Source organism: Electrona antarctica, assembly GCF_951216825.1.
Source record: "Electrona antarctica genome assembly, chromosome: 15".
NCBI classification, from domain to species: domain Eukaryota; kingdom Metazoa; phylum Chordata; class Actinopteri; order Myctophiformes; family Myctophidae; genus Electrona; species Electrona antarctica.
This window is the reverse complement of record NC_136796.1, coordinates 12570440-12583408: the sequence shown is the minus strand read 5'-3', so window position 1 is coordinate 12583408 and position 12969 is coordinate 12570440. Positions and strand designations below refer to the sequence as shown.

Below are 12969 nucleotides of genomic sequence, written 5' to 3'. Positions count from 1 at the left end.
TAATCGTAGTGGAGTAAAAGTACAATATTTCCTAGTGGAGTAGTAGCCTACAAGTATTGGAAATTGGAAAAATAGGCGACTGAAGTAAAGTACAAATACCTCAAAATTGTACAGTAGCCTACTTATTTACAGTAGTAAATGTACTTAGTTACTTTCCACCACTGTGTATCTGAGATAAAAGACTGCAGGATCAATCTCGCTGTACATTGTATTATATATTATATATACACAGCAGTGTGTGGTTGACCACACACTGCACATCTGACAGTCCCACTATAGACTCATCCTCTTCACAAGGGACATGCACCGTGATCACCAGAAAAAGAAACCAGACAAACAAACACTAGAATCAGGCTTCCATGTTGTCCATCATGGCCAACAGGTCATCTCCTTTGTTGCTGGTAGTGACCTCCTCTTGCTGCACTCCCTGGTCTGCAAACTCTCCTGCAATTCGGGCCAACTCGGTGGTCGTCTGCTCATCCTGAGTCAAGCCAAACACAAAAACATGAACATATAGTTTTATTACTGTGATCTAGACTGTAGTTGACCATAACCACATAGCCTGAGGCTGATTCCATAAAAAAAGTCTTATAGCAGTTTTCTGAAAAACGTAATGTATGTTAACCGTGTAGTCAAAGATTTTCACAGATTTTCAGGATTTTTCTAAAATAGCAGATCAACAAGCTCAAAGGGCGTACAAAGTGTATATCTGCTATTTTTGAATAGTCAACCAATGTGCTACATACAGTATATCTAAAATGACACAGATGCTTTCCCGGTTTTAATGGATCATTAAACCCGTGAAATGGAAAAGAGTTGCAAGTTGCAACTGTACTTGGACCGCTTTTTACCAAACATCTTTGCCAAAAATAGCTGATCTACAAGCTCACAATGCATTGTAACGTTGCTATGGCTAATGTCCTCAGAATATGGACGCTGAGGTTCAAGTGGTGGAGGTGAATTATGCTTGGATGATGCTTAGGGAGGTGCTTACAAGAGTTGAGAGAGTGGTGACTGACTTGAGACATGGTGGTCTTTGGTTCTTATTTAGCAACATGCATGCACCACTAGATCCACTGACTACAGTATAAACAACTTGGCGTACCGTATGTAGCCTATTGTATGTGTATTTTTGTCAACAAAGTTGTTAATTAATCAGTAAATCAGGCAAAAACCTGAAATTGCAACCAATCCATACCTGCATCGCTTGGATGTTTATGATTTCATATAGGGGCTCATCACGTCCATTCAAAGATCCCCTGTTAAAGAAAATGGGAGCTTTATGAAATGCTCATCATTGGTCTATTTAATAATAGAACTCTGATCAGAAAATATGCGTATTAAGGGGAACCCTATAGGTTTGTTTCCTACAGGTTAAAAATCACACCCGTGTGAAGTGAAGGGCACTCATATCATCGTACATCATCATACATCATCTCATTCCGGCCAATCAGAATTTGCGTCCTCACCTTCATCATCAATGTTTCTGTTAAGCAAATACAGAAGGATACAAACCAGGCTGATTTAGGTGTGCATTGACACTATAGTCGCTTATGCTTAATGTTTTTTTGTTAACTTTTAGAGTAGCCAATTATTTACACCCTTTTTCTCCCCAATTTAGTCGTTATGCCACTGACTGCTGTCATATCCTACTGACTCACCTGCCAGTGAGGAGCCCCAACCGGGAGGTCATAGAGCCTTCGTCCTACTCCTCCTGCCCAACACTCCCTGCTGACAGGTAACATATATCACCCTACCTACCCGACTTCCCACCGTCGAACACAAGCCAATTGTGTTCGTGTAAACGTCCGACAAAACCGGTTGCACCACGGTGGATTCGAACCCACAACCTCCGTGGTGGTGGCGGGTAACATTGGCACATCTACCGTAAATCTAACACACCCGTTATTACAGGCAGCTGTTTTGCTTACGTGTATTAAAAGGTCAGCCATAGAGGCTGCCTGCCATGTTTTTACCTGTGTGTAGTTTTGAACCTGTGCAGGAAAACAAACACACAATTGGCCTAGCATTTCATGCCCTTTTAAGATGCTGGGCCATGTAAAAAAATGAACGCACGCTTCCTCTCCAGTCGGAAACAGGTTGATACGAAAGCCTGTCTCAGCACTTTGCGTGTTTCCAGCATCCATGCCTCCCATCAAACGTGCCAAAAGGTTGAGCTCTTCTTTGGCCAGCAGGTTAGGGGTGTCATCTGTCTGTATAGTACAATAAGTATACAGGGCTTGGTTACTCAAATATTGGCTCCAAAATATTTGTCATACTACGAAATGAATTAGGGTTCACGGTTTTTTATGATGATACCTTGATGGCAGGGCTCTTAGTCTTAGATGTCTGTGTCTCTTCCAGATATGTTGCAGTGTACCTTTTAATTCAGTAACCAAAACAACACAACAATAAAAATAACACAGACATTGGCAATCTCATAAATGTCATGTTTACCCCTATTTAAGTCAGATTTGCTCACTGACACACACACACACACACACACACACACACACACACACACACACACACACACACACACACACACACACACACACACACACACACACACACACACACACACACACACACATGTTTGTTCCAAGTCCAATGACTCTGTTGCCATGTAGTTCAAAAGAACCCTCTCTGATGGGGCTGGTGTAACTGCCTCCTGTGGGGAATAGGCTATGCTTCACTTCTCTCCCCTTATGATCAAACGTCCTGTGGAAATAGGAAGCAATACATTGTGAGACAAATCTTCGAATGAGTCAGTGATAACCTTCACGGTTAAATCAGCTATTCAACAAAATGATGACCTGATTAGTCCTGGGACTTCCATCCTATGGGGCACTGGACCTGAAGTTGACAGGGCAAAGCGCCCATTAGGATTCTGTATCTTATGCCTGAGGAAATGTGACACCTGGTCATGAGAGGGGAAAGAAACGAAGGCTGATAAGAACTGAATTGGCAGTCTCATTGGCTCTTCTCAACTGATGGTCAAGCATAAATAACATGGACTCACGCGAACATGCATGTCTTGAAAGAATATGAGCAGTGTTTGCCTGAGAAGTTGGAATTCAGCTTCAGGTAGAGATGTGTATACCTACATGAAAGACAGAAAACAATTATGTCATAAGTTATTTTAATTATTCGGCGATTTGTGTGTAATATTTATTCTATCTATCCTTATAGACTTTTCACAGACTTGGGGGTGGGGGGCAGCTTATAGTGGAAGGGTTCTCAAACGTTTCAGGCCGAATAATCGAATGTGAACTGGGGACCCCCCACCCTGACAAGCACTTGGTATTGTCGACATTGCATTTAATTTGACTCGGTTCCACAGATACATATTAGGAAAATAGCTCACAACGCCTCGCACTGCATTTTCCTCTTTGTTACATGATATTTTACAATCTGGCCAATTTGGTCTTAAATTGTAACTTCAGACATACAGTATGTAGACACCCTGTATACACTTTTATAATTTGGCTGTCCCGACCCCCAGTTTGGGAACCACTGGCTTAGGTAATCACTGAGAAGGTTGCCAGTTTGACCCCATGGCTTGCTCAGTATGTAATGTGTGCCTGAGCAAGACCCTGGCTCTAACAGCTCCCCCCTAAGCGCTCATCATACCCAGCTGACTAGCCATCAGCTAGGTCAGGGGTAGGCAACCTGCTGCTCTAGAGCCACATGTGGCTCTTAGGCCCTCTCCTGTGGCTCCCATGTTGCTAGGGCAAAGAAGTATGTAAAGGAATAACTATAAGAGGTCTTCTTTTGTTTATCTTTACATTTTAATCATAATTTATTATTGTAGTAGGAATACACTTATTCTTACTTTCTCCAATAATAAATAATAATAAAGTGACATCTATACACAAGATAAAAAAATAAGAAACAAATTATTGAAGGAAAATATATAATTTATTGATGCCTGGATTTGTTTGCTTTCACCGCCAACACTGCTGGCTTACTGGTATATTTAATCTGCTTTGAGAAATTAGCAAACAATAAAAAAGTAATATTGAAAGGCCAGAAAAAGCACAAACAATTAAATATATATTCTGTGGCTCCAGGCAGAATTTGTATCAATTTTGGGGCCACAATAAAAAAATAATAATAATAAAGGTTGACTACCCCTGAGCTAGGTGAAGCTAAAACTGAATTTCCCATGTGGGATTAATAAAGATTTACATTTGTTTGCATACAAATGTCCATGCTATGATAAGGAAATGTCACAAATGAATCCAGGACTGATTAATCATTACATGTGTTGATATCATAATCATATTAGATCGCATTGTGTTGCATTCTGTCATATATTATCATAACATACATATCATATATGCGATCATCATCAGTGAGTCCCGTCAGCAGTACCTCAATGATCTTCCGATGGGTGTCGTCCACTTGGTTCAAAACCACGGGAGTGTCTTTAACAAACTCTCTGATGGTGTCTATGTGGTTGTAAGAAATGAGCAGCAAGTCTTTGGGCCGTGGACAATGGAAGATCTGATACTTGAAGGCCATCACCATTAGTTCATAAAGCTTCATGGAAAAAATAAGGAAAAGGCAAGTCAAGATTAATTACAAAATTGAGCAAAATTGATTAAACCAGCTAGGCACTTATCATGGTAAATAAGTGTTGGGGAAGTGACTTAATGTTATCTATTACACATTACTTTCAATTAGAAGTTGACATAAATTACACATTTCTTTCAATTAGAAGGAGTTGACATAGCGCTGTCTGTGCCAACGTACTGTTACGTTTTCATTACCTTTGTGTTAAAAAAGGACTAAGCACAATATTAAATGAAACTTATGCTAAATTGAATACAAAAGAATGCCGCAATAATGTTATTGGAATTAAAATGCTATATGGGCAAAATACATTTCTCTGCTTTTTATATCCCTGGTTATTGTGGTTGAAGCAGATGTTTTTTATCTGCTTCTGGTCCAAGTACAACTGAATTAAATACATGTATTCCCCTTTGGGAGAAAATTAATGAATTAAAATAAATTATGTTAACCGTATTAACAGTAACACTAAAAAACACAAAACAATCTAAAATAGCAAAAATAGCAGATCTACAAACTCACACCACCTCACAATGTGACATGTTGTGATGTGACACGTTGTGAGATCTGCTATTGTTCAATAATCATCACACAAACAAGTATATAATATAAGCATGTATAACCCCCGTTTTACAAATTGCTGGTAAATAAAATAACCAGTACCTATGGTAACAATCCGGGGCAATGGTTGCAAATTCGATATCAGTGCATTATTAGTGCATACCCTATCCATGCTGGCTGGGCTGAGCCTCATGATTGAGGAATGTGCTAGACGTGTAAGCACAGTTTTCATTGTCCTATGAGAGTACAGCTGTTGAGGCTTCAGAAGCTCCTCCATAAAGGCCCTACTATACATGGTCGCAGTGATGTCGTTCATAACTATGCATGCAAACGGGACAGGAACAGATGAATGGTTAGTAGGCATGTAACGATTTATCGTAAATCGATTAAAATCGACTCAAACTGGTGACAATTTAAACCGATTTTATAAAAAAATGTTTTCAGTCAATTGCTATACTGTATTGAAAAGAGTAAACACAGTATTGTTAAAAAAGAGAGAGAGAGAAGAAAAAATATTAATATAATTATAAAATTAAATGAAAACATTCCATTTGTCTGGAATCTTTTTTGTGAGAAATCGTATTGTGAACCTAGTATAGTATCGTGATTCGAATCGTATCCTGAGTTCAGTGAATCATTACATGCCTTATGGTTAGTTCTGAACAACTTGTATAACGGCAAAGCACACAATAGAATTTGCAATTCCTTTCAATTGTATGCTATTTTACCTGTACTAATAGTGATGAATGAATAATAGTGAATTATACCCCACTAAAAGCTGATAATCAAATGTGAATGTTTACTGTTAGATGCAGTTTAGCATGTTGCATCAGACACTACATCACGTTATACACTACACTACAGGATCTACAGTTAATGAACTAAATGGTGTCTACAGGAAAAAGGAAGCTAACTGAAACTAATACAGTACAATAATAGAGTGAAACAATACCTCTCTTTCTATCATTATCTGTCCATAAACCTTTGGCAAACAAGAACAAACACATCATATTGAAAGAGTTATTACCATTATCATTGGATTGTGCGTGTGCGTGTGCGTGTGCGTGTGCGTGTGCGCGCGTGCAGGAGATGGGAAGTATAGGTCTGAATATATATTTAAATAGTAATCATAAAATAGACTAATATGGTCCCTTAAACTAAGCTTACGATATGTTTGTAGCAGAATATTCACATCATAGTACATTATAGTGTAATATAGCTTCATGATGTAATATTCACATCATAGTATAGTGTAATATAGCTTCATGATGTGGATTTCAGCTTTTTACCAGGGAGACCGTAGTTTGTTAACCATCAGAACAATCATACAGCATCTAAAGCTGAATCAAGTGTTTTTAAAAATTGTAGGCCAAATATTCTGAGGTAGCTTTCCAGGGAACCCATTAAATGTAGTTCCCCCCATTAAAGGATCAGTTGGTAGCTGTCCATCGATCCTCGAAAGGATCACGTGGGACTACTGTAGCTTGTTTGCACCCAGCTACAACTAAAAAGCTGGTCTATTTTCTATGTTCTATAACGTCATCTCTACCTTTCTCTGAATTGTCCTCAGATGTGCTGTTGTTAGCTCGAAGACGTTGGTCCAGTATATACAGCATTTCTCCACCAAGATTGATGAAAACAAGGGGGAGAGTTTTCATAGACATCTTGTAAGGCAAGGGGATTATCTGCTAGCAGACTGGATACAAAATACGTTAATGTGGTGGAAACAGATGAGCTATTTTGCAGAGGGGAAAATGCTCTTTTCACGAATAATACCCAAATGTTCTTGATGTTTCTGCCCAGAATCAAACTCACTGATTGTCAGTGTGATATGTGCATAATGTCTCTGCAGTAAGGTATTAGCATGCCTCTGTGGCTACTTCGTCTCAATGAAATGCAACAGGTGGCCAGGAAGGGATCAGCAGTGGTTATAAGCTTATTGGTTGAGGTTCATATGACGGCATTGCACAACCAGCCAATGGTGGAAGAATTTGTCTTGGAATATCAAACAACAAAAGGAGACTTAAGTGCTTCAACATAAGATCACGATGATGAGAAAATCTGTTGTTTTTGGCAAGTGACCGTCATTCGGATAGATGAGAACACAATAATGTGGTATTGTGGTATAGATTTAAGCTTAAAGATGGAGTGCCATGATTTTTTTCCACCCTAAAACATGATCATCAGGTCTTATTGTTATATAAGGATGAAGAATTCTTTCAAAAAAGTGTACAGTATTTGTTAAAATGTCATTTTTATGTGTGCACGCCCACCAGTTCATTAAGTATGCCGATTCCGATTATGGTACCGATTATATACTATACTATGGTATCCCCCAATCCTCCCTCAGACGACTACAATTAGTCCAAAATGCTGCTGCCCGCCTCCTCACTGGTACCAAAAAAGTTGACCACATCACACCTGTTTTAACCTCACTCCACTGGCTCCCCATTAAACAGAGAATTGATTTTAAAATCCTCCTATTCACTTTTAAATCTCTCAACGGCCTGGCCCCCCCATATATGGCCGAACTCATACAGCGTCACAACCCCTCCAGAGCTCTGAGGTCGGCTGACCAGTCACTGCTGACTGTGCCAACAACCCGAACCCTCAGAACAAAAGGTGACCGTGCCTTTGCGGTGGCATCCCCTGAGCTGTGGAACAACCTCCCCCCATATTATAAGTCCAAACGCACCTTTTTTCCTTGGCTTTCAATGTTATTTGATTTTATATATGCTATGTTTTTCTATGCTCTGCTTGATGTATTTGTATTTTGCTTTAATTTCTTTTGTTGTGAAGCACTTTGGTCAACCTTGGTTGTGTTATAATGTGCTATATAAATAAAGGCTGATTTGATATATCGTGCATCCCTATTAAGAAGTGCTTACAATTGTTATAAATGCATTTTTAGTCTTAAATTCCCACAAAAGCAGTTTGCACACTGTCAATGATGTGTAAATCAAAAACCTTGGAACTGCATAATACTAGTATAATTTATCAGGTAATTTACATTGTTAGTGTAAAACAAAATCCATCCATCCATCCATCCATGCTGCATAAAATAACACAAATGAACCTATAGTATGTCTCTGACTGTAGAAGTTCAGTCTAAGCACTATCTCCACTTTCTTTTTCTATTTGCTTATCTTCAATTTTACTCTCTCCCTCTCTCACACATGCGCGCACGCACGCACGCACGCACGCACGCACGCACGCACGCACGCACGCACGCACGCACACACACACACACACACACACACACACACACACACACACACACACACACACACACACACACACACACACACACACACACACACACTATCTCACTCTTGTTGCAATGAATGGTATTGCATAGAACAATGCAAATCTATCTTCATGCACGTTGACTTTACACAGAGTAGACGTTTAAGACAGACAATTGCATCTGCAACTAACCACTTGGTTTACGGGTTAACGCTTAAGCTGTTGTTTATGTGTACAGTCATGTACAGTATAGCTATGAAAAAACATAATTTGTGAGAAAATTAGGACATACTTACAATTTTTAAGAGAAATAAGAGCGGGAGATACAGTTGAGTGGATTTCACCAAAGTCACCAAACCAAATGGAGGTCCAAAAGTGCATCTGGCTTCTATCGTTGTAAGTACGAAATCATAATGCATATGTAGAAATGTTTTGTTACAATATATTAGCTAGTATTGAATTATGAGTAATTTGTATATTTGTATGTACAAAATTCAGCATGAAATACCATTTTGCATTATCTAATTTATATCGTTTTTGCAGTTTGATACATCTCACCAACTGTCAAAATTGTCCCCCCTAGAACTGTTACAATCTCCTGTTCAGAAAAAGGATTTAATGATGAACCAGCCTTGGCTGAAAGCTCTTATAACTTGAATTGGATGGATTCTATACCTGACACCACACCGATCTCAGCTATTTCTATACCTGGGACACATGAAAGCCTAACTCTGTATGGAGGACTATTTATACAATGTCAAGCTTGGACCTTAGAAAAACAACTAAAAGTGGGAATTCGATATTTTGAAGTGCATGCTTGGAACTTGATTGGAAAAGGTATCTCTATCCGAGATAGCCATATGATGATTTGGCAACATATGACATTTGATGAAGTCTTTAAGATCGTTTTGGACTTCTTAGATGGATATAGCAGTGAGACCGTGCTTTTGAGAGTGACTCTACATGGATTATATAAAAAGTATATTGCAAAATCCATCCTGAAGCTCATTAAAAACCTTGAGGATAGAGTATGGACCCAACTTTCAGTTCCAAACATGCAGCAGGCAAGGGGTAAAATTGTGTTTGTTCAGAGTGACAATTTTAATACTGGAGTCCTTATCCATGATACATTCTTCCCTGGTGATGATATGTACATGGGCACTAAGAACAAGATGAAGAAAGTGAGGAAACATCTACAGGAAGCACAAAATAATTGTGCACATCATATTGTTTTAACAGACACCACAGGTATAATAATCCCCAGAAAAGTGGCCCAGTGGGTTAACAGTGAGCTTAGTGACCTTATGGTGGAACACAAGAAGAGGTCTTCTCCCCCAGGGTGCTTAGGTGTATTAACCATGAACTTCCCCAGCCCTGAACTTGTAAAGAACATCATTGAAATCAAGCCTTGCTTTTGTGGTAATGTACCTAACATTGGAGGCACCTCTAAGTCTCCACTTACAATTGAGCCACAAACATTTGAGCCGGTTTCCAAGCAGGTACCAGAAACAACGTTTCTACCAGAATCAGCTCATGAGTCACTCACTACTGACAAAGCATCACATTCTGCACCCACACCTGGACCTCCCTCCACAGCAGGACCTATAGTTGACCAAGGGCCTGAAGCAGCACTTGAAGGACATACCACACTTGAACCTACGTTTCAGTCAGAAACAATACCTGAGCTACAGACCACAATTCAGCATGTGACTGAACCTCTACTAGAAGTTATATCTCAGCCTCCCGTCACACTTGAAAAAGCACCTGAGTCTGAGTCACTAATAACCGAGCAACGTTCTGAAGCAACACTTGAGTCAAAAACTAACCCTGAAGCATCATCTCAGTTTGAACAGTCGCCTGTGCCACTCACAACACCTGAACCAATGTCCAAGAAAGAGACCGAACCAACACGCGAATCCAACTCAAATCCTGCACCAACATCTGGACCAGCATCTAATCCTGAGTCACCAACATCGCAATCAGAGTCAGGACCAACACTTGAGTCACTCACTAAGGCTGAAAAGACACCAGAGTCCAATTCACCTATGTCTGAGCAAGTGTCAGAGCCAACACATGAGCCACTCACTACTCCAGAAAAAGCATCATATTCAGAACCCACGCCTGGACCTCCCTCCACAGCAGGACCTGTAGTTGACCAAGGGCCAGAAGCAGTACTTGAAGGGCGTACCACACTTGAACCTACGTTTCAGTCAGAAACAATACCTGAGCTACAGACCACAATTCAGCATGTGACTGAACCTCTACTAGAAGTTATATCTCAGCCTCCCGTCACACTTGAAAAAACACCTGAGTCTGAGTCACCAATAACCGAGCAACGTTCTGAAGCAACACTTGAGTCAAAAACTAATCCTGAAGCATCATCTCAGTTTGAACAGTCGCCTGTGCCACTCCCAACACCTGAACCAATGTCCAAGAAAGAGACCGAACCAACGCTTGAACCCAACTCAAATCCTGCACCAACATCTGGACCAGCATCTAATCCTGAGTCTCCAACATTGCACTCAGAGTCAAGACCAACACTTGAGCCACTCACTAAGGCTGAAAAGACACCTGAGTCCAATTCACCTATGTCTGAGCAAGTGTCAGAGCCAACACATGAGCCACTCACTACTCCAGAAAAAGCATCATATTCAGAACCCACGCCTGGACCTCCCTCCATAGCAGGACCTATAGTTGACCAAGGGCCAGAAGCAGCACTTGAAGGGCGTACCACACTTGAACCTACGTTTCAGTCAGAAACAATACCTGAGCTACAGACCACAATTCAGCATGTGACTGAACCTCTACTAGAAGTTATATCTCAGCCTCCCGTCACACTTGAAAAAGCACCTGAGTCTGAGTCACCAATAACCGAGCAACGTTCTGAAGCAACACTTGAGTCAAAAACTAATCCTGAAGCATCATCTCAGTTTGAACAGTCGCCTGTGCCACTCACAACACCTGAACCAATGTCCAAGAAAGAGACCGAACCAACGCTTGAACCCAACTCAAATCCTGCACCAACATCTGGACCAGCATCTAAGCCTGAATCTCCAACATCCGAGCTGGAGTCAGGACCAACACTTGAGTCTCTCACTAAGGCTGAAAAGACACCAGAGTCCAATTCACCTATGTCTGAGCAAGTGTCAGAGCCAACACATGAGCCACTCACTACTCCAGAAAAAGCATCATATTCAGAACCCACGCCTGGACTTCCCTCCACAGCAGGACCTATAGTTGACCAAGGGCCAGAAGCAGCACTTGAAGGGCGTACCACACTTGAACCTACGTTTCAGTCAGAAACAATACCTGAGCTACAGACCACAATTCAACATGTGACTGAACCTCTACTAGAAGTTATATCTCAGCCTCCCGTCACACTTGAAAAAGCACCTGAGTCTGAGTCACCAATAACCGAGCAACGTTCTGAAGCAACACTTGAGTCAAAAACGAATCCTGAAGCATCATCTCAGTTTGAACAGTCGCCTGTGCCACTCACAACACCTGAACCAATGTCCAAGAAAGAGACCGAACCAACGCTTGAACCCAACTCAAATCCTGCACCAACATCTGGACCAGCATCTAATCCTGAGTCTCCAACATTGCACTCAGAGTCAAGACCAACACTTGAGCCACTCACTAAGGCTGAAAAGACACCCGAGTCCAATTCACCTATGGCTGAGCAAGTGTCAGAGCCAACACATGAGCCACTCACTACTCCAGAAAAAGCATCATATTCAGAACCCACGCCTGGACCTCCCTCCATAGCAGGACCTATAGTTGACCAAGGGCCAGAAGCAGCACTTGAAGGGCGTACCACACTTGAACCTACGTTTCAGTCAGAAACAATACCTGAGCTACAGACCACAATTCAGCATGTGACTGAACCTCTACTAGAAGTTATATCTCAGCCTCCCGTCACACTTGAAAAAGCACCTGAGTCTGAGTCACCAATAACCGAGCAACGTTCTGAAGCAACACTTGAGTCAAAAACTAATCCTGAAGCATCATCTCAGTTTGAACAGTCGCCTGTGCCACTCACAACACCTGAACCAATGTCCAAGAAAGAGACCGAACCAACGCTTGAACCCAACTCAAATCCTGCACCAACATCTGGACCAGCATCTAAGCCTGAATCTCCAACATCCCAGCTGGAGTCAGGAACAACACTTGAGTCTCTCACTAAGGCTGAAAAGACACCTGAGTCCAATTCACCTATGTCTGAGCAAATGTCAGAGCCAACACATATGCCACTCACTATTCCAGAAAAAGAGAGAGGTTTCAATGATGACCCAGCCTTGGCTGAAAGCTCTTATAACTTGAATTGGATGGAGTCTATACATGACACTACACCAATCTCAGCTATTTCTATACCTGGGACACATGAAAGCCTAACTCTGTACGGAGGACTATTTATACAATGTCAAGCTTGGACCTTAGACAAACAACTAAAAGTTGGCATTCGATATTTTGAAGTGCATGCTTGGAACTTGATTGGAAAAGGTATCTCTATCCGAGATAGCCATATGATGATTTGGCAACATATGACATTTGATGAAGTTTTTAAGATCGTTTTGGACTTCTTAG

The 12969-nt window shown here is 40.9% G+C and overlaps 1 protein-coding gene across 1 annotated transcript; it reads right to left on the bottom strand.

Moving 5' to 3' along the window:
- Positions 1-216: 216 nt before the first annotated feature.
- oscp1a (organic solute carrier partner 1a) lies at positions 217-6945 on the bottom strand. The gene is made up of 11 exons (XM_079523362.1): positions 6686-6945; positions 6089-6118; positions 5300-5454; positions 4378-4545; positions 3023-3103; positions 2817-2920; positions 2593-2721; positions 2320-2380; positions 2077-2213; positions 1199-1259; positions 217-481 (listed from the first exon to the last, which is right to left on the bottom strand). The coding sequence occupies exons 1-11, from the start codon at positions 6798-6800 to the stop codon at positions 350-352; spliced, it is 1173 nt and encodes a 390-aa protein (XP_079379488.1). The 5' UTR covers positions 6801-6945; the 3' UTR covers positions 217-349.
- Positions 6946-12969: the final 6024 nt, after the last annotated feature.

What these genes read in the sequence shown, in the direction of transcription:
- oscp1a (XM_079523362.1), bottom strand. Translation starts at nt 6,800, where the DNA reads ATGTCTATGAAAACTCTCCCCCTTGTTTTCATCAATCTTGGTGGAGAA. An exon ending in CCCATCGGAAGATCATTGAG is followed by an intron (nt 3,104 to 4,377) that starts GTACTGCTGACG and finishes TCTTTCATGTAG; the next exon opens with GTATACACATCTCTACCTGA. An exon ending in TTCAAGACATGCATGTTCGC is followed by an intron (nt 2,921 to 3,022) that starts GTGAGTCCATGT and finishes TCTCATGACCAG; the next exon opens with GTGTCACATTTCCTCAGGCA.